At 42.4% G+C, this 21,650-nt stretch overlaps 1 protein-coding gene across 1 annotated transcript in view; it reads left to right on the top strand.

Annotated features, from left to right (window-relative positions):
• The first annotated feature begins 1,478 nt into the window (after positions 1 to 1,478).
• Positions 1,479 to 21,650, top strand: part of MRC1 (mannose receptor C-type 1) — a 343,694-nt gene continuing 323,522 nt past the window's right edge. The window contains exon 1 of the mRNA XM_030199501.1: positions 1,479 to 1,648. Within this exon, the coding sequence (XP_030055361.1) occupies positions 1,594 to 1,648 (55 nt within the window). The 5' untranslated portion in view covers positions 1,479 to 1,593. The remainder of the gene's footprint in view (positions 1,649 to 21,650) is intronic.

The raw sequence follows: 21,650 nt of genomic DNA, 5'->3' as shown, positions 1-21,650 counted from the left end.
CATGTGGTTGTTGTCCCATGCTAGTGGCATGGATGATGTCTAAAATCAAGGGCAGTTCCCCTCTTGTACGGAGGGGGGCCAGTGCCAGATTAGCAGATGATCAGCGGAGCCTACCTCAGACTTGGACGGAATGGGGAGGCTGAAGGCTTCAAGAAAGAGAGTTAACGGGTATGAGAGGGAAGATGCTTTTACGGCAATCCCTTGAGCAAAGATGTGATGTTAGCGCCTGGGCATGTCGGCAGTATATGCCCCAGGTGGAGCAAAAAGTTACAGCGTGATTATGGCAGAAAGAGAGAGAACTGTCTGACTAACAAAGGCTAGGCCACTTGCCTCAAATGCTCTAGATAGAAATTGAGTCATATATTTGATTATTACTGTAAAATGTATACATGATTGGAAATTGCTTGCTATTGTGAATAATTCATAGATATAAATTGTAGAATGCTGCGGCCACAATAAATTCCACTCTTTATCGGATAACTGGTCAAGTGTGAATATATACTGTGTATGGTCTGGACTGAAAGGAGAGTGCTGAAGTGCCACCTGCCTGATTTGTGAAATGGGTGGATGTGAATTGCTTGTTTACTCTTTCCAAAAATACTAGGACTAGGAGGCACACAATGAAGCTATTAAGTAGTAAATTTAAAACAAATGGGAGTAAATATTTCTTCACTCAATGTGTAATTAAACTCTGGAATTCATTACCAGAGAATGTGGTAAAAGTAGTTAGCTTAGCGGGGCTTAAAAAAGGTTTGTAACTTCCTAAAAGAAAAGTCCATAAACCATTATTAAGATGGACTTGGGGAAAATCCTTGTTCTTTCTAGGATAAGCAGCATAAAATCTATTTTACTGTTTGGGGATTTTGCCAGGTATTTATAACCTGGATTGGTCACTGTTGGAAACAGGATGCTGGGACTTGGTGGACCTCCGCTCTGTCCCAGTATGGCAACACGTATATTATTATGTTCTAACATGTTTGTTGTGGGCATTAGGTAATGCCATTTAGTTGCAGCATTATGTTAATTTTCCACATTGATATCCCATCTTCTCATAGCCTTAACTATTAATGTGCTGTACTGTCATGGGATAAACAAAGCAGACTACTGCATACAACTGGCAAAATTCCTTTCCTAGGGCCCTGTTGGCTATTTTGGTACTTTCGATTTTATTCCATGTTTTCATTAATTTGTATTTACTTGGAATTATGACTGAGATATTTCTCTATAATAGTCTTGAATCTATTGTGTTTTGGTTTAGCAAGTACTGATTCATATATGACATTAATCACAAATTCCCAGAAAACCACACTAAGTTGTTATCACCTCTGTTTCTATTGAAGATATTTTCTTTCTAGAGAAATCAGCTTAGGAAATCGTTTGACCTGCAAATTCCTGTCAGTGCCTCATGTGACAGGATATTTCCTTATTATTTAGTACCCAGCGCTTTCCTCTGATGAGCAGACTCGCTTATAAAAGTAAGGAAGATCTGCCTCTGAGTGCCTTTAGTTCATCCTGGATTTTCTGAAAGGAATCTTCTGAGTTTTTCTATCTTCATTTATTTTTTTTAGGGGGCAGGGAGAACATAATGAAACAATGATTGTCTCACTGGCGTTTGCTTTCCTTTATTTCACTCGAACACTTCAACTGGGTAATGTATTCTTAAGCAGTATTTACTGTGAATTTGCTGTAAAGTATGTTTTATTTAAGTTTATTTAAGATCACTTATTTATTGTTATAGTGTCATTTTCTGTTTGGAGTAAAAGAGAGAGAGAGACAGGGAGAAATATAGATTTGTGTAGTTATTACAGATCAATACTACATTATAATTGATCTCCATCTTTAAGATTTTCCAGGAATAACTTAATTTGCAACCTATAAGATAAAGATGTTAGTAGGAAAACCCTAAAAAGGTTTCATTCAGTCCACACATCATGTGAAAGGAAACACAGGAAAGAACAGTGACTTGCGATTGTGGTGACTGATAATTTCATAGCATTGCTATTCCAGTGCAATGATTGAAGTTTAGGACTGATGCATTAATGGGTGTTTTGATGAACACAGTCTGCATGCTGTTGCATCTTTCACTGTCCCACGGTGCAGAGGATTGGTTTGATGCTGAATCAAGTTTGTGCTGTTTGGAAAAGGTGCAGCGAAGGGCGACTAAAATGATAGCGGGGATGGGACGACTTCCCTATGAAGAAAGACTAAGGAAGCTAGGGCTTTTCAGCTTGGAGAAGAGATGGCTGAGGGGAGACATGATAGAGGTATATAAAATAATGAGTGGAGTGGAACAGGTGGATGTGAAGCATCTGTTCACGCTTTCCAAAAATACTAGGACTAGGGGGCATACGATGAAACTACAGTGTAGTAAATTTAAAACAAAGCAGAGAAAGGTTTTCTTCACCCAACGCGTAATTAAACTCTGGAATTCATTACCGGAGAACGTGGTGAAGGCAGTTAGCTTAGCAGAGTTTAAAAAGGGGTTAGACGGTTTCCTAAAGGACAAGTCCATAAACCACTACTAAATGGACTTGGGAAAAATCCACAATTCCAGGAATAACATGTATTTGTACGTTTGGGAAGCTTGCCAGGTGCCCTTGGCCTGGATTGGCCGCTGTTGTTGAGCACCTTAAGTAAAGGTGCTGGGTTAAATATAATAATAATTATATAATACAATCATGAAAGCATTTTGCAAACTTTAATCATAGTGCATGACAGTGGACTGCAGTGTATGACACTTAAGAGTGAGGTCAAAGAAAATACTGAAGAAAAAGATCACTTGCAGATAGCTCTCACTAAGTAACCGCAAAAGTGAGAGTGAGGGACATATTGCAGTTGGAATTTGGAGAGGGGTAACCTGTACAGAGCAGCAGTTACAACCCTGATCACTTTATTGGGCAGACTAGATGGGCCATGTTGGTTTTCATTTGCTGATGTGAACTGTGTCACTGTGATATGAAAGCAGGGGTATAGGCATGGGTGGAATGGGGCTTGATCACTTTCAGCTCACTCCTACCCAGCAACAGCACACATAAGAACATAAGAGTAGCCATACTGGGTCAGACCAGTGGTCCATCTAGCACAGTATCTTGTTTCCAAAAGTGGCCAAGCTAGATCCCAAGTACCTGGCAGAAACCCAAATCCTGGCAACATTCCATGCTACCAATCCCAGGGCATGCAGTGGCTTCCCCATGTCTGTCTCAAAAAGCAGACTATGGACTTTTCCTCCAGGAACGTGTCCAAACCTTTTTTAAACCCAGCTACGCTAAGTGCTGGTACTACTACTACTTATCATTTCTGTAGCGCTACTAGACGTACACAGCGCTATACACTTGAACATGAAGAGACAGTCCCTGTTACTACATCCTCTGGCAAAGAGTTCCAGAGCTTAACTATTCGTTGAGTGAAAACATATCCTCCTATTTGTTTTCAAAGTATTTCCATGTAACTTCCTTGAGTGGAATGCATTTGGTCTGGGTAGATAGTGGGGATCTCTAAGCCATACTAGCTGAAGATATCCACAGTTCTTATTAGAAAACTGGTCTGTGGCAGTTCTCTGAGTTACTGCCACTCCACGCATGCTGTTTATGTGCAAGAACTGAGCATGTGCAAGTGCTGATGGCAGCTGGGAGCGCTACCGCTGAGTTTTTATTATGGGGCTATAGAGGTCTCTAGATATCTTCAGTTGTCAGGGCTCAGTGATCACTTCCAGCTAAGGTATTTAATTGTTAAGCAGAGCAGGGGGTGGGGTGGGGATGGGGAGCAGAGAGAGGAAAATCTGTTGTGCCCAACCATTCTACCCATCCAAATCTTGCCTTCTGGCTATACCACTGTATGAATGCCAATTGTCTATCCATAGGTGTTTTTTTTCCTGCCTGGCGAGTACAACATAGTGAGTGGAGAAGTAGCCTAATGGTTAGTGCAGTGGGCTTTTGGGCTTTGATCCTGGCAACCTAAGTTCAATTCCCAATGCTGCTTCTGGTGACCCAGGGCAAGTCATTTAACCCTTAACTGCCCACCCCCATATAAAAAGTTAGATTGTGAGCCTTCTAGGGATAGAGAAAGTACCGGCATATAATGTGTACAGTGCTGTGTACATCTAGAGCACTAAAGAAATTATTAGTAGTATTGCCTGCTGTATAAGCTATTTCTGGACTTTGGTTCGTATATATATGTGGTTTGGAAACTGTCACAACTCATCGAAATAAATGTTTAGTAATCTTCAGTGGGCCTTATTTTGTGCTGATGCTTTCATTTATGGAAGCTACGATATAAAAACACCTTCTAATTCGTGACTCACTGATCTGGCAGTTTTCTCTGAATCTTGATACTTCCTTCTTACTTGGAATCAGGTATAGAATCTGGAGCCATGAGCTTTAATTTCCAACTAACTGGGGATTTCACCCTGGCCACTATTTTTTAAATGTATGTTTGTAGATGCACAACAGACACCAGTACACCAATTTTGAAAGAATTATTAACCTTTTGGACAAAGCATATGCTAGCACACTTTGACATGCATAAGCTTGAGTTTGCAGCATCTGTTCTGCATCCTTTTAAATGACTATATGTATCCCACCACGCCAACCACATTCATGCGGTTTACTATACGTACTGTTTGCACACTCCCCCTCTCAATGCCATCTCCACAGTCATATACTGTAAACTCTACACACACTCTCCTCCCAGCCCCTGTCTCCCCATCGTAGTCCATGCACATTCCCCTTCCCTGCCCCATTTCCCCATCACACATACTCCACATACATTTCCCTCCCAGCCCCTGTCTCCCCATCATACTCCTTGCACACTCCCCCTCCCAACTCCATCTCCCTGTTATACATACTTTATGTACACTCCCTCCTCATTCCCACCTACTTGCTCACATTACTCTTCCAATCCACTGAGAACCCATTTTCTTTTATCTCCTATTTGTGTTATCTTTGTAACCTAGTATAAAAAACCAGACTATGCTTCTACACATTGAGCAGCACTCCACTTCTTTGACAGTAACTAGTAACCTCCTCCCCAACACCTAGTCTAGTCTTTACAAAGACCATCTATGGCCTGTGTCTATTAAAGAGGGCTCCTTCTGCAACCCTGCAATTTTGGGCTTGGAATCTGGCCACTATGTAGTCACCATTAAACAAGGATTATGACTCTCATCAGCCCCTGGAGATGAGAAATACTACCTCTATAGCATCACCAGCCTCAACTAACCCAGGACGGTATGATGTGGCAATTAAACCAAGAATCAGCTGCATGGCAGTTTGTAGCGCTTGCCACTTGAACTACCTGACTGACATTCTTGCTCTATCTCTATAAAATGGATTGGCTGGTGGGGGGTAGGGGGTGGGGGAGAGGGAACTTGGGGGAGGCTGTCATATATTGGGCTCTTAAATATTCTGGGTTTTAAGAGAATTTCGGTTTCTAATCAGTAAAGCTGAAAAATATTAAAGAAACCAAAGAAAGTATATTATCAAAACAAAAGTGTGTAAAAATTTCTTTGTGTGAGAAATTTTTAATGCTAAAAATATCTATAAAATATAAAATTATGATTTGTGCTCAGTTGTTTTGGTGTATTACAGCGACCCGAAGACTTCACCAATCTAGTGTCCATTGTTCAATGTTCATGGTTCCCAACACATGAGGGCCTCCTCCGCCAAGAAGTGCCACATGGAGGGCCAATGTTGGCAGGTCAGGTGTGTGTGTGTGGGGGGGGGGGGGGAGCGCTCAGGTGCTATTAGGGGCAATTGTGGGGGGGGGGGGGGCTCAAGTGTTGCTGGATAGGAGGAAACTGGCATGGGGTGGGGGTTTAATTGGGGGAGGAGAACTGGCACAGTGGGGAAACTGGCATCATAGGGAACCTGGACACATATACATTCCTCAGGGCAGATGTAAACACTGCAATGGATTCTCTAAATTAAATACAAAATATACATCTGTCATCTGGGCCAGCCCAGACCACTTCCTTTCCCCACCCTCGCCAATTCACCTTGACATTTAGATGTAAGCTTCCCTATATCTAAACGGCTTCTGTTTAAAAATGGCTTTTAAACATATGAGCCTCTCTAGACATTTAAATGCTACCATCTAAATATGGGGATGCTAGGGGCCATAATGTCAGAAGTCACATTTCTTAGAACAAAAATGCCTTAGTCATTGTTTTTAGGGCCAATATCATTTGAATGCTATTCCACAGGAATCTATTAAGAAGAGGACCATTTTTTAACCATATTTTCTGAATAGAGATCATGAGTCCAGAACATTTAGCTTCCCCCCCACTGTATCACAGATGTTGAACCAGATGACTAACCTATAGGTGGGCTTGGATCTGAAATATGAATCTTATACTCTCAAAATAAAGACTGGAACTCCAACCACTGCCGCAGCATACTCTTGAAATATCAAAATACTTAAGTTACTATAGTTATATCCTTCTTCCTGTGATGGACTCATAGCACAGTGATTTTATGTGCAAAGATTACAGCTCTAGGCCTCTCTATGGCGACATGTGCATGCTCATCTTTTATCAGGTCTACATTTTCTCTGAGGCCTCTCGCTATTCAACCATTTTCTAGCACATGTGCAAGCTGTGATTCATGAATGAGTTTGAGCAATGGTTGTGGTGTGTATTATTAGACTTGATACACTACCTTTTGCTTAAGTGTTAAAGCAGTTTAAATTAAGGGTGTAATTCTATAACTGAGTGCCTTCATTTAACTGCCCAGAGGTCGTGTTGTAGGAGCCTATTCTATATAACATAACCAAGGCGCCTAGTTTCCAATATATAATGCAAGGGTAATCTGGTATTGGCATGCCTAATATCTAGGCACTTGCACTTAAACTAGACTGCGAGACTGGGCATCCAAATGGCAGATGATGTTTAATGTGAGGAAGTGTAAGGTGATGCATGTGAGAAAGAGGAACCCAAACTATTGCTACATGATGCAAAGTTCCACAATAGGAATCACCGCCCAGGAAAAGGATTGGTGTCATTGTTGATGATATGTTGAAACCCTCTGCTCAGTGTGCAGCGGCAGCTAAGGAAGCAAGTAGAATGTTAGGATTAGGAAAGAAATGGAAAATCAAAATGAGAATGTTATGTCTTTGTATTGTTTCATGATGCAACCACACCTTGAATACTGTGTGAAATTCTGGTCAATGAATCTCAAAAAAGATATACTAGAATTAGAAAAGGTACAGAGAAGGGTGACAAAATGATAAAGGGGATGGAACAACTTCCCTCTGAGGAAAGGCTAAAGTGGCTAGGGCTCTTCAGCTTGGAGAAGAGACAGCTGACTGGAGATATGATAGAGGTTTATAAAATACTGAGTGGAACAGGAAGACATTCATTGCTTGTTTACTCTTTCCAAAAATATTAGGACTAGGGTGCATGCAATAAAGCTACTAAGTAGTAAATTTAAAGCAAACTGGAGAAAATAATTCTTCACTCAATATGCAATTAAACTCTGGAATTCGTTGCCAGAGAATGTAGTAAAAGCAGTTAGCTTAGCAGGGTTTAAAAAAGGTTTGGCTAATTTCCTAAAAGAAAAGTCTATAAGTCATTATTAAAATGGACTTAGGAAAATCCACTGCTTATTTCTATGATGAGCTGCATAAAATCTGTTTTGCTGTTCTGGGATCTTGCCAAGTACTTGTGACCTGGATTGGCCACTGCTGAAAACAGGATACAGGGTTTCTTTAGATTGTAAGCTCCTTTGAGCAGGGACTGTCCTTCTATGTTAAATTGTACAGCGCTGCGTAACCCTAGTAGTGCTTTAGAAATGTCAAGTAGTAGTAGTAGTGATGGACCTTCAGTCTGTCCCAGTATGGCAACGCTTATGTTCTTATGTAAAGTTGATAGAAGAGTGAGCACCTACATGTGGCAAGACTGTGCATAACTTACAGTATTTTCTTAAGTTACATGCAAAAGTTAGAGCCCTACCTGTGTCCTGTCCATGCTCTATACATATGCAAAGCTCTCTGTGCAAATATGCAGTATGTAGGATAGATGTATATTTACAGAATAGCATTTAGGTGGAATGTTGTATGTATTCTAACCATTTCACGTTGCATGTGCATAAATGTTAGCTCCTAGTTTAAATTGCCCTTTAAATGTATGATCTGTTTCCAACATCTTTGATATGAAAGAATACACTTTCTGTGGTAGGTGTTTTTGGATATTGCTGGTGGATTCTTCCCAATTTTCGACATCAGAACCATCTCTCTGAGAGTCCAGTGGAACGAGAATAAACTGCACTAAACTTTTCCTCCAAGGCAAATACATGAAAGACATCCAAAACTAACAAAGTATGCTAAAAGGTTTCTTGGAGTGGAGGAGTAGCCTAGTGGTTTGTGCAGCAGACTTTAATCCTGGGGAACTGGGTTCGATTTCCATTGCAGCTCTTTGCGACTCTGAGCAAGTCATTTAACCCTCCATTTCCCCAGGTACAAATAAGTACCTGTATATACTATATAAATCGCTTTGAATGTAGTTGCAAAAAACAAAGAAAGGCAGTATATCAAGTCCCATTTCCCTTCCTTTCCCATTGTTCTTGGAAAAAAGTTTGCTATCTTTATATCTGGGATCCATTTTTCTCATTACTTTCATGGCCATCAGGGCTAGCTGTAGGGATTGTGGTGCACTAAAGCCAACTTTTACTTCAGCACCCCCATCCTGCATCAGCATCCCCCCTGCATTGGCATAAACTCCAGCTCAACATCTCCCCACATTAGCTAGCCCACAAGCATAGCCCCGAGTCACCCCAGGGCAATAAGCAGCATCCATCATCACTTAATCCTGCACTAGTAGCTGCTTTCTTCAAATGGTGCTGCTAAGGTATGGTTCAAGCTGCCATGTAAAAGAAAAAAAAAAAAGACCATATATATAGCAGCTTGGACCCCCTAGGTGGTAGTATTGTAAGACTAGTGCTAAGGTTCAGCAGCACCATTTAGAAGAAGGCTCTAGAACATCAGTACACCTACTGGGAAATTAAACAAGATGGATTACCAACTACCCTCACATAGAATTTCCTATGCTAATGGAATACCTGGTCTCAGTTACACACTTTTTTTTTTGTTACATTTGTAACCCACGCTTTCCCACTCATGGCAGGCTCAATGCAGCTTATATGGGGCAATGGAGGGTTAAGTGACTTGTCCAGAGTCACAAGGAGCTGCCTGTGCCTGAAGTGGGAATTGAACTCAGTTCCCTAGGACCAAAGTCCACCACCCTAACCACTAGGCCGCTCCTCCACTCCACTTAAACATACGTAGACCCTCAGACAGTACAGAATAGGTGACTACAAATTAAAATTAGAAATATATATATACACAAAAATTAAACTGAACCCTCAAGAAGCCACTCTCTGCAAACAATACAACACCTGAGAAATAGGAGATACAACTTGCCCTGTATGGGTCAAAATATAAAGCTAGTAGATATACATTCCAAAAAACAAAACAAACAAAAAAACATATTAAAATCACTAAATTGAAAATAGTTTTTTTTTTAAAAACTTTGCTGTCTGGCCATTTTATTTTTCTAAGCATGTTGGTCTCAGTCTCTGGTTTCTACTTTCCTCTGACTTTTAAACTCTCTTTCCAGGGTCTTCAGTCCATTTGAAACTTCTCTCCCCTGGCGTCTTCCTCACTTTGTCTCCTACATCCATCTCAGACATTGACCTTTACCTGTCAGCTTGTTTCTATTTAATTTTCTCTATCTAGTTAGATATCACTCCTCCTCCTTATCATCCACTTCTCAATATCCCTCTTTTTACTGCATCTATCGGCAACTTTTTTAATTTCTTTCCCTCATCCTTGACACCATTATCCATCTCTTTCATTTCAACAACTTCCACCTTCTCAATGTCCACTATCTCTTTCAAACAGTGAAAACTCTGTATGCGTAAGAGATTGTCCAACTGTGCGTTGATAAAACTACTAATAATTACAAACAACAGAAACATTATATACTACAGTTGCATCCGATAAGAGACTCCTGAGGCAGGCCTTTTGGCCGAAACACAGGCCCATGTTGTGATTTTTGTCTTCCTCGCTGTGGTTGTGTGTGGGTACAGCAACAATCCACAGATGCTCCTGTACCTTGGTATCAAGTAGGTAATAGATTATATTTTTGCCTCCTGAGGCATCTTATATTTTCTATTTTATTGTATTATTTGTTAGATGTATTTATGGCACTTAGTTTAAGAGTTAGCATGTTCTATTACAGTTAGATTCTATGTTATGTGTTAGTGTAAGGGATGAGGTATGTGGACCTGTTAATGTATTTTTGTACTTGTGGGTAGATGTAATTGTGGACTACTGCATTGCTTTTATTGTATGTACCTATGCCTTCAGGTTTTGCAATAAGAAGACAGGAGATCAAACTTGAAAAATAAATAAGGAGGATGTTTACTAAGCTGCGCTAAGCAGCTAGTGCAAGTGTTAGTGTGTGGTAGCCAGCAGTGTGGATGTGCAAACAGCTACCGCATGCTAAAACTAGCCAGTGCAGTAAAAATCCTGCACTTGCCGCATAGCACAAGTAGGGGTGGGATCTGGAAGGGTCATGGGTGGAGGCGGGGCTTCCTTGGCACTGAGGGCTAGCACATGGGACATTATCATGCATAGCTGTCAGGACTGCTGATAGCACAGCAGAGCGCCCCTTCCACTCCTGCCCTATAGCTGCACCAGGTTCAAAATGGAGACTATGACCCCTGGCAGTATTCTGGAGGTACTACTGCTAGGGATGAATTTACCACATAAGGTCTCCCATGGGGCAGGAGAGGGGGTTGACCTTGAGACTATTGCTTGGGGTCATGCCTCCATTTTGAACCCAGATCAGCTATGGGGCCGGGGGGGTTGACTGCTACATCCACTAAACTACCAGGAAGACCACTGAGTTAGTCCCGGGTGGGGGGGAGGTTGTGGGTGGTTCAAGGATTGCTGATGGGAGGATGTTCTCATGGGCGGAAAGCAGATAAGGTATTTGGAAATCTCTTGAGGGGGATTTGACTATGGGGAGGTCTTGTGTTGGGGAGGATGATGATCAGAGTGGGGTTTATTGAGGGGAGATACTGTGTGTGAGGGGAGTTGATGATCTGCACTATCTTCCAAGGCATGTAATGTGGACCCATTCGGTAAGTGCCCTGTGTAGTAAATGCAGGGCAGATGCTAGCCATGTCCCCTGTATTTATTGCATAAGCTTTGCTCTTACTATACCTTAAGTTTTGTATTTAAGGTATGGTAAGTGGAAAACCTTAGTACGCTTTGGAAGCATGCCCCTATTTCTGTTAATTCTGTGAATCAATCAACCAAGTCAACAAACTAGTGACAAAAATTTGCAAAATCATTTTCCTAAAGACAATTTATGATTCCAGCATATCTGTTTTTCCTCCATATAGAGTCTCATCAGGGATCCAAAATGTTAATTTTTCTAAAAAGGTTATTAAAGTCTAAGAAAGTCTTTACTGAATATTTGCTAGTAAGCAATGGCGAATCTAGCAAGATTTTTTTATACTCACAGATTTCTCAACATATGGCTCCAGAAAAAGGAGGACAGATTGCGCCAGTCTGGGTTTTACTTCCATTGCTTTCAAAGCCCTTAATATAGTTTTGGTATTTCTCCTTGGTTTATCCTACTACTACTACTATTTAGCATTTCTATAGCGCTACAAGGCGTACGCAGCGCTGCACAAACATAGAAGAAAGACAGTCCCTGCTCAAAGAGCTTACAATCTAATAGACAAAAAATAAATAAAGTAAGCAAATCAAATCAATTAATGTGAACGGGAAGGAAGAGAGGAGGGTAGGTGGAGGCGAGTGGTTACAAGTGGTTACGAGTCAAAAGCAATGTTAAAGAGGTGGGCTTTCAGTCTAGATTTAAAGGTGGCCAAGGATGGGGCAAGACGTAAGGGCTCAGGAAGTTTATTCCAGGCGTAGGGTACAGCGAGACAGAAGGTGCGAAGTCTGGAGTTGGAAGTAGTGGAGAAGGGAACAGATAAGAAGGATTTATCCATGGAGCGGAGTGCACGGGAAGGGGTGTAGGGATGGACGAGTGTGGAGAGATACTGGGGAGCAGCAGAGTGAGTACATTTATAGGTTAGTAGAAGAAGTTTGAACAGGATGTGAAAACGGATAGGGAGCCAGTGAAGGGTCTTTAGGAGAGGGGTAGTATGAGTAAAGCGACCCTGGCGGAAGATGAGACGGGCAGCAGAGTTTTGAACCGACTGGAGAGGGGAGAGGTGGCTAAGTGGGAGGCCAGCAAGAAGCAGATTGCAGTAGTCTAAACGAGAGGTGACAAGGGTGTGGATGAGGGTTTTGGTAGAGTGCTCGGAAAGAAAGGGGCGGATTTTACAGATGCTGTAAAGAAAGAAACGAGAGGTCTTGGCAATCTGCTGGATATGAGCAGAGAAGGAGAGAGAAGTGTCAAAGATGACCCCAAGGTTTCGAGCTGAGGAGACAGGGAGAATGAGAGAGCCATCAACAGAAATAGAAAACGGGGGGAGCGGGGAGGTGGGTTTGGGGAGGAAAATGAGAAGCTCGGTTTTGGTCATATTTAATTTCAGGTGGCGTTGAGACATCCAGACAGCAATGTCAGACAAGCATGCTGAAACTTTGGTTTGGATGCAAGGTGAGATATCAGGGGTAGAAAGGTAGATTTGGGAGTCATCAGCATAGAGATGGTAGGAAAAGCCATGGGATGAGATTAATGAACCAAGGGAAGAAGTGTAGATAGAAAAGAGGAGGGGACCAAGAACAGAACCCTGAGGTACGCCGACAGGCAGAGGGATAGAAGTAGAAGAGGATCCACCAGAGTGAACACTAAAGGTGCGGAGGGAGAGGTAGGAAGAGAACCAGGAAAGGACAGAGCCCTGAAATCCAAGTGAGGACAGGGTATCGAGAAGTATGCTGTGATCGACAGTGTCAAAAGCAGCGGAAAGATCAAGAAGAATGAGGATGGAATATTGACCTCTGGATTTAGCCAGTAATAGGTCATTGGAGACTTTAGTAAGCGCAGTTTTGGTTGAGTGGAGAGGGCGAAAACCAGATTGTAGTGGGTCAAGAATAGCATGTGAGGAGAGAAAATCAAGGCAGCGGCGGTGAACAGCACGCTCAAGTAATTTGGAGAGAAAAGAAAGGAGGGAGATGGGTCGGTAATTAGAGGGACAAGTAGGGTCGAGTGAAGGCTTCTTAAGGAGAGGTGTGACCACAGCATGTTTAAAGGCAGCAGGGACAGTCGTAGTGGAAAGTGAGAGGTTGAGAATATGACAGATAAAAGGAATAAGAGCAGGAGAGATGGCATTAAGAAGGTGGGTGGGAATGGGATCAGAGGAACAGGTGGTACATTTTGAGGAAGAAAGGAGAAGTGTAGTTTCCTCAATAGTAACCTCAGGAAAGGAAGAAAGGGAATGAGGGGAAGGAGAGAGAGGGGAACGGACTAGTGGAGGGAGAGGTGATGAGGTAGAGAAAGCAAGGTTTATCTTTTGAACCTTGTTGTGAAAGAATTCAGCAAGGGTCTGAGGAGAAGGAAATTTGTAGCTAGCTCTATTAAGAAAAAAAAAATCCTGTTGAATCTCAGCTGCCATTCAGCGAAATATTATCTTGGTTCTTGCCCTTCTGCCTCATAGGCTATCTCACAAAGGGCTACAGAAATAGTGTCAAGGGTTTACTCCAGCTGTTCAGAGCCTGCATTGTTCAAGCACAATACAACCGAATCACACAGAAGTATATTTATATCCATTGTATTTCCTTGTCTATCTGACCTCCATAACACACGATATGACCGAAACAGACACAGCCAATGAATCCTAAGCGGGTTTTCTACATGCCTAGTGAACCTGTAAATGACCATCTCATTGCTGAAAAAGTGACCGCTTGTTTCAATCTCGGCTGCCAACACAATGGACTCCCTCCCCTGCCTTGGATCCACCACTCTTTCTCTCATTTGATGTAGTCACTCTTTCGCCTCCTCCTCCCACTTAGGGTTATGTCTACTAAACGGTGCTTAGTCCATTTCCAGTGCACCTAGGAAATGTGGCATTTTCAGGTATTTATTTTTCAGGTCGTACTAATGTTCGCATTAGCGCACATAACCTGAAAAAAAAACCTGATACAGGAGCGCTTACTGCCTGTTATTTAGGCGATGCAAAGGGCTCCCACATTATGGTATGCACTAACCTGTTAGCGCACGTGGAGAGGGAGCATAATCGAACGAAAACGTCTATCTCCATGGGCGTTTATCTCCGAGAACGGGTCCGTGAAGGGGCGGACCGAACCGTATTTTCGCAAAAAAATAGACGTCCATGTTTTATTCGACAATGTGTGAGCTGGGCGTTTTTGTTTTTCAGCGATAATGGAAACTGAAAGCGCCCAGCTCAAAAACGAATAAATCCAAGGCATTTGTTCGTGGGAGGGGCCAGGATTCGTAGTGCACTGGTCCCCCTCACATGCCAGGACACCAACCGGGCACCCTAGGGGGCACTTTTACAAAAACAAAAAAAAAAAGTTAAAAGAGCTCCCAGGTGCATAGCACCCTTCCCTTGTGTGTTGAGCCCCCCAAATCCCCCTCAAAACCCACTGCCCACAAGTCTACACCATTACTATAGCCCTAAGGGGTGAAGGGGGGCACCTACATGTGGGTACAGTGGGTTTGGGGGGGTTGGACGACTAAGCATTAAGCAGCACAATTGTAACAGGTAGAGGGGGATGGGCCTGGGTCCACCTGCCTGAAGTCCACTGCACCCCCTAACAACTGCTCCAGGGACCTGCATACTGCTGCCAGGGAGGTGGGTATGACATTTGAGGGTGAAAATAAAAAGTTGTGAAATATCATTTTTTGTGGTGGGAGAGGGTTAGTGACCACTGGGGGAGTCAGGGGAGGTCATCCCCGATTCCTTCCGGTGGTCATCTGGTCATTTAGGGCACTTTTTGGGGCCTTATTCGTGAAAAAACAGGGTCCAGGAAAAGTGCCCTAAATTCTAGCTACAAACGCATACTTTTGTTCCATTATCGGCGAAAGGCGCCCATCTCTCTTCAGCCGATAACCACGCCCCAGGTCCGCCTTCGCCACACCTCTGACACGCCTCCATCAACTTTGTCCGCATCCGCGACGGAGTGCAGTTGAAAACGTCCAAAATCGGCTTTGGCTTATACCGCTTTATTCGTTTTTGTGAGATAAACGTCTATCTCCCGATTTGGGTCGCAATATAGGCGTTTTTCTCTTTCGATTATAAGCTGGCTAGGGTTCCTTTTACGAAGCTGCAGCAAAAGGGGGCCTGTGCTGGCATCGGCATGTGCTTTTCACACACGCCAAGGCCCCCTTTCACTGCAGTGGGAAAAGGCAGGTTTCACTTTTCTTAAAGAAATGGCCATGCAGCAAGTGAACCATGCAGCCACTGAGGTGGCGGAAAGGGCTCCCGTACTAACCCAGCGGTAACCAGGCAGCACGCATCACGGCCCGATTACCACTGGATACACACCTGTGCTACAAAAATTTAAATATTTTTGCAGTTCCGGAAATGGCGTGTGCTAGGGGAGGGAATTAGCATCGGGCTGCTGTGGTAGCCTGGCGGTACTTCCCTTTTAGCGAAAGGTAAGCTCGCATTGGATTTACCGCTGCTTCATAAAAGGGCCCCATAAATGTCAACGTGCTAGCTGAATAGCACATCTATACTCGTTCTCCACCCCTGACATGTTCCCTCCAAAAAATAAATACAAAAATATAGATAACCCACGCTTAATATGTTCAAAATGGTTACTTACTACAAAATGCTTTAATGCACTTTGCATTAAGCAGTTTCGCACATGCTAAGGGCCAGATTCTATATATGATGGCTAAAAAATCCACACGGTAAAGATTTCTGCCTAAGCGTATTCTATAAATGATGCCTAGATTTAGGCACGGAATATAAAATACGCTTAGGTGGAAATCCTAGCGCATAAAACTATGCGCATTCATTTAGGCCACCGAAAACATGGCCTAAATCCCTGCATGTAGATTTACATACATTGAGCCATAACTGTGCACTTAATACCCATTTCCCCACCCATAGCCACGCCCCTTTTGAACTGCGCACATTGGAATTTAGGTGCAGTTCATTACAGAATACGCTTAGCAAGTTGGGTGTGTAAATTCTAATTATTGTCAATTAGTGCTCATTATTACTTAAGAGCTGTAATCAACACTGATTAGCTTGTTAAGCCAATTAACTTAGGCACGTCGTTACAGAATGTGTCTGGATTTTGGTGCGGATCTCTAGGAATGCTATATAGAGTCCAGAAATAAGCGTGCATTAGGGCTTAACACCTTTTAGTAGACATACCTCTTAGTTAATCTACACTCTTGTCTTTCTCTACACCAAGTATATTTCAGTTATGTGGCAGTTAGGGATGTGCATTCGATAGCATCCAGTTTGTTAAGCTGCCTTAAGAATTTCAAAATGCACCATATTGATTTTATGTGCATTAATCAATACAATCACTTTTCATGCATTCAGGAGTTCTAATGCAGGTTAAAAAAATTATTAACAAAACAAAAATAATGAAACGCATTGGAAAAAAACACCCAGTTTTCCAAAAATGAACCAAAATGTTTTGCTTGTACACATCGCTAGTGACAGTGGGTAGCAGCATTAGTCTGTGCAGTCTCACTGTGCTGAGGAAACACCATCTCCACTACAACAGTGAAGCCTGCTTGAGACACATGACTCATATGCAACTGAAGGAAGGATCTAAAACAGAAGAGAGAAATAAGGGAAGAGAAAAGGAGGTAGCATGGAAGAATGAGGGGAACCGAAAGAAGGAAGAGTTAACAAGCAATGGGGGAGGGGGGGGAAGAAGCAGGCTAGAGTGGAAAAATAATGGATAGATGAAAAGAAGTACGTTGGACAATATTTTCAAACTGTCTCAGCACTTGCATTTCAGTGCCATGAATCTAGCTGTCCTGTGGATCTTATTAAAGAATTACCAAGGGAGTTTACAGCTCTCCATTACACTCTGGAAAGGCTACCATTATTTAAAAAGAAAAAAAGTGAGGTTACCTTGGTGCATACCAAGGCTCACTTTTATTTTTTAAGAACATTTTTTTTCAATTAAGGTGTATATTTGAGCTACAGTTCAGTCTCATGCATTTTCTTAAACTCTTTCAATCTCCCTAACTCAGCTGAGATATATGTTACATTCACTTTGGGTTATAAACTCATCCATTTCTATCACAGACATATCTATTCAAACTAACAGTTTGTGACAGTGAACCAAATAATGGTAATTTGCCCGGCAATATAATCAGATCTAAATGGCTCTTAATTTGCAATCAACATTCCCCATGGACCAAATAGGTTCTTAAATACTGCATATTAGCTTTTGCACTGAAATCCATGTGCTGGAGACAGTGTGCATCAAGTTTATTGTAAGCAGTAAACAAATAGTAAAAGGCAGACCCAGTTGCAGTGGCCAATCCAGGTCACAAGTACCTGACAGAATCTCAAAACAGTAGCAACATTTCATGCTACCAATCCCAGAGACAAGCAGTGGCTTTCCCCATTTGTATCTCAATAGCAGATTATGGGCTTTTTCTCCAAGAACTTGTCCAACCCTTTTTTACTACTCCTACTAATCATTTCTATAGCGTTACTAGATGTCCCTAGAGGGCTACAATCTAAGTTTTTGTACCTGGAGCAATGGAGGGTTAAGTGACTTGCCCAGAGTCACAAGGAACTGTGGAGGGAATCAAACCCAGGTTGCTAGGATCAAAGCCCAATGCACTCCTCCAATCCAAACAAGACAGCAGCAGGCCACCCATTGAGGGATATGAACCCAGCACCTTGCTAATACAGGGCCCTATTAGGCTCTACTGAGCCACTTGGTACTGCTTTTTTAAACCCAGCTATGCTAACTGCCGTTACCACATCCTCTGGTAACGAGTTCCAGAGCTTAACTGTTTTTGAGTTAAAATAGTTTTCCTCCTATTAATTTTAAAAGTATTTTTGAAAGATACACAATCGATTCACATTTACCCATTCTATACCACTCAGGATTTTGTAGATCTATATCATACCACCCTCAGCTGTCTCTTTTCCAAGCTGAAGAGCCCTAATCTCTTAAGCCTTTCCTTATCTGAGAAGAGTTCCATCCCCTTAATCATTTTGGTTGCTCTTCCTTGAACCATTTCTAATTCCTCTACATCTTTTATGAGATACAGCGACCAAAATGTCCAGGACTAAAACCAAGATGTTTTGGTCTAGACCTGTTTTTAGAATGAATAAGGCATAAAAAGTTGCCCTAGATGACCACTGGAGGGAATCAGGGGTGACCCCCTCCACCTCCCCTCACCCCCAAAAAATGTGAATAAAATATGACTTACTAGCTTCTATGACAGCTGCAGATGTTAAAGGCAGGTCTATTAGAGCAGCATGCAGGTCCCTGGAGTAGTGAAGTGGTTGGTACAGTACACAGTGGGGGACCCAGGTCCCTAGCTCCCTCTACCTGTCACACTTGTGATGGAAACTGTATCACCAAAACCCTATTGTACCCACATATAGGTGCCCCCTTCACCCATAAGGGCTATTGTAGTGGGGGACAGTGGGTTTTGGGTAGGTTTTGGAGGGCTTAGGGGACAAGATAAGGGATCAAAGGTGAGAAGTGTACCTGGAAGCATTTTTATGAAGTGCACAGGAGTGCCCTCTAGGGTGCCCCACTGCTCTTCTGGGATGTCTGGGAGACCAGTCTACTAAAAATGCTGGCTCTTCCTACATCCCAATGGCATGAATCTCTACGTTTTGCACCTAATTCATTTTTTTTTTTAAATGGACTAAAAAACACAAAATGTCCAAATCAAAAAACCTTGTTTGAAACAGTATTTTTGAAAAAAAAGATAGACATTTTTCTTTTTTGAAAATGACCTTATTTCCTCTTTGGATTTTGGATGTTTTGTGCAAAACATTCAAAATCAGGCTTAGACGTCATATCGAAAGTCCCGACCACGACTCCTAAAGTGAACCCTAGACTCAGGTAACTATGATTTGAATTATTTTTCCCAATGTGCATTTGACATTTAGATGCCCAGTCTTCCAGTTTCTTAAGGTCTTCCTGCAATTTTTCACAACCCGCATGTGTGTTAACAACTTTGAATAGTTGTGTGCATTCTGCAAATTTAATCACCTAACTAAGGGAGTCTTTTACAAAGCTGTGCTAGTGATTTTAGCTCACGGTAAAATCAGCTGGCAGTAAATGCTGAGACGCCCATTAAATTCCTAGGGGCATCTCAGTATTTACCGCTAGCTGATTTTAACCATGAGCTAAAAATGCTAGCACAGCTTTGTAAAAGGCCCCCTAATTGTTTCCACATTTTGATCATTTATAAATACATTAAAATAGCACCAGTTCCAGTACAGATCCCTGGAGCACTCCGCTATTCACCATTCTCCACTGAGTTAGGGCAGAAGCACTTAACACCTCCTATTTAGGAGGTGGCAAATGATCTTGTGCCAATTAGCATGTGGTATTTGCAGCACATTAACTCCAAAATGTCTTCCATGCTCATGACATGCCCCTAGCCCAAAAATACTTAACACAACTAAAAATACTAGGAATTATTCTCAATAAACATCTAACACTCTCATTTTCAAAATATGGTTTGGCATGTCTCCTAACTATATGCTAGACCTGATTGAACTATCCCCAATAAATTCAAGTCCAGTCCAGACAGGGCCGGCATTAGGCAGGTGCTACAGGTGCAGTCGCACAGGGCCCCACGCTCCTAGGGGCCCCACATCTCTGGCATGTCTGTCCCCCTGTTTCGGAACACCTCCCTGCTCCATTCTTTAATGTGCATCCAGATCCTCCTCGCTGCTTGTCCCGCCCCCTTTTGATGTCAGTTCCTGCTTCCTCAAGGGCAGGATGCAGCAGCGAGGAGGCTCTGGGCTCGGCAGCTGAAGGGATATGGAAATCGCTGCCGCTTTGTACAGAAACATGGTGGATGCACATTAAGGTATGGGGTAAGGCGGGGTTCCGAGAGCTTTAAACCTCCTTTTGCACTCTGATAAATTATGGCTTATGGTAGGGGGGAGGGGTCCACTGAACTGGTATGCACAGGGCCCCACTAATGCTAAGACCAGCCATGAGTCCAGAAACCAGAGGCACTACTTCATTTACCCAACTGCAGAAACTGGATTTAGCTATCTGGGGTATGAATGGTGGAATTCAATACCCAAGGTCCCAAGAAACATTACAAACTATCTTCAGTTCAAAAAAGAACTGAACACCTACCTCTTCAAGAAATGCTATGCTTAACTAAATATAATACCATTGTTCCACACCACTTTGTTAACTGTAATATACCACTGTAACTTCACCTAATTGTAAACTGCAAGCCACTTTGAACCAAAACTTGGTTTTGGATAATAGTGGGGATACAAGAATGAAATACCGCATAGCCCCTTATCATAGCTGTGCATTAATAGTTACCACATGGTAAATTGTGCATTGAGGGGGTCTTTTACTAAGCGGTGGTAAGCCCAATGCGGGCTTACCACTTGCTAAATTGGAAGTTTCCACCCTAGTGCATGCCATTTCCAGCGCTACAGAAATATTTCTATTTTTGTAGTGCTGGTGTTTACCCAGCAGTAATCAGGCACTGCTGCGTACTGCCTGGTTCCCACTGGGTTAGCGCAAGAGTCCTTACCGCCACCTCAATCGGTGGCAGTAAGTGCTATCCCCTGAAATGGCCATGCAGCAACTGGTTTACTTGCCACGTGGCCATTTCTTTTAAAATAAAAACAGCTTTTTACTCACTACGGCAAAAGGGGGCCTCGACATGTGTCAAAAACACGCACTGATGCCAGCGCAGGCCCCCCTTTTGCTACAGCTTAGTAAAAGGACCCCTAAGTACTTGACAGAGAGCCCCCCCAAATTTCCAGACCCTCCAGAGAAATACTAGGGGCCCTGTTTACTAAGATGTTCTAAGGGAGCATTAGGTTTTTCAGCGTTCGCAAATGATTAGCATGTGCTAAACACTGTCACCCATAGAAACATATGGGTGACCCTAGCATTTAGCACATGCTAATTTTAGAGCATGCTAAAAACAGTAGCACATATTAGTAAACAGGGCCCTAATATTATACTCCCCAGAAAAAATTTCCAAAACGCTATCTTTTCATATAGCCAGAGCTAACACCAAGGATACGTTCTTTAAAAAAGTCAGGAAAATATTGCACTTTCTCTAAAAGCACACCAGCAATTCAGAAATAAAAATAACACCACAATCCATGCCTTATTACTTAGGATTTACAGGGATGTGAGTTAAAATATTTGAACTCGGAACTAAAATATTACTAACACCAGACATCCTAGTTCTTAATCTCGGATGCACTGAAAGATGGAAATCCCAGCTTGAAGCTTACCTAAAAGGACCCTGGACTGCAAAATGTTAAAAATCCGACCAGATCCATTGCACCATACACAGCTCTATTCCTAAGAAAACCTTAGAAGCCCTTTTACCAAGCTGTGGGTAAGCACTAAAACATGCTTACCATAGATTAAAACGGCATATTGCAAGGTGTCCTAAAAAATAAAATTAATTTATTCCTGCAAGGGCATGTCTACGTTAATCAGTTAAGGGTCCTTTTACTAAGGCACGCTAGCGTTTTTAGCGC

This window comes from Microcaecilia unicolor, chromosome 1 (genome assembly GCF_901765095.1).
Source record: "Microcaecilia unicolor chromosome 1, aMicUni1.1, whole genome shotgun sequence".
In the NCBI taxonomy this organism is placed as follows: Eukaryota; Metazoa; Chordata; class Amphibia; order Gymnophiona; family Siphonopidae; genus Microcaecilia; species Microcaecilia unicolor.
This window is presented reverse-complemented; position numbering and strand designations above follow the sequence as displayed.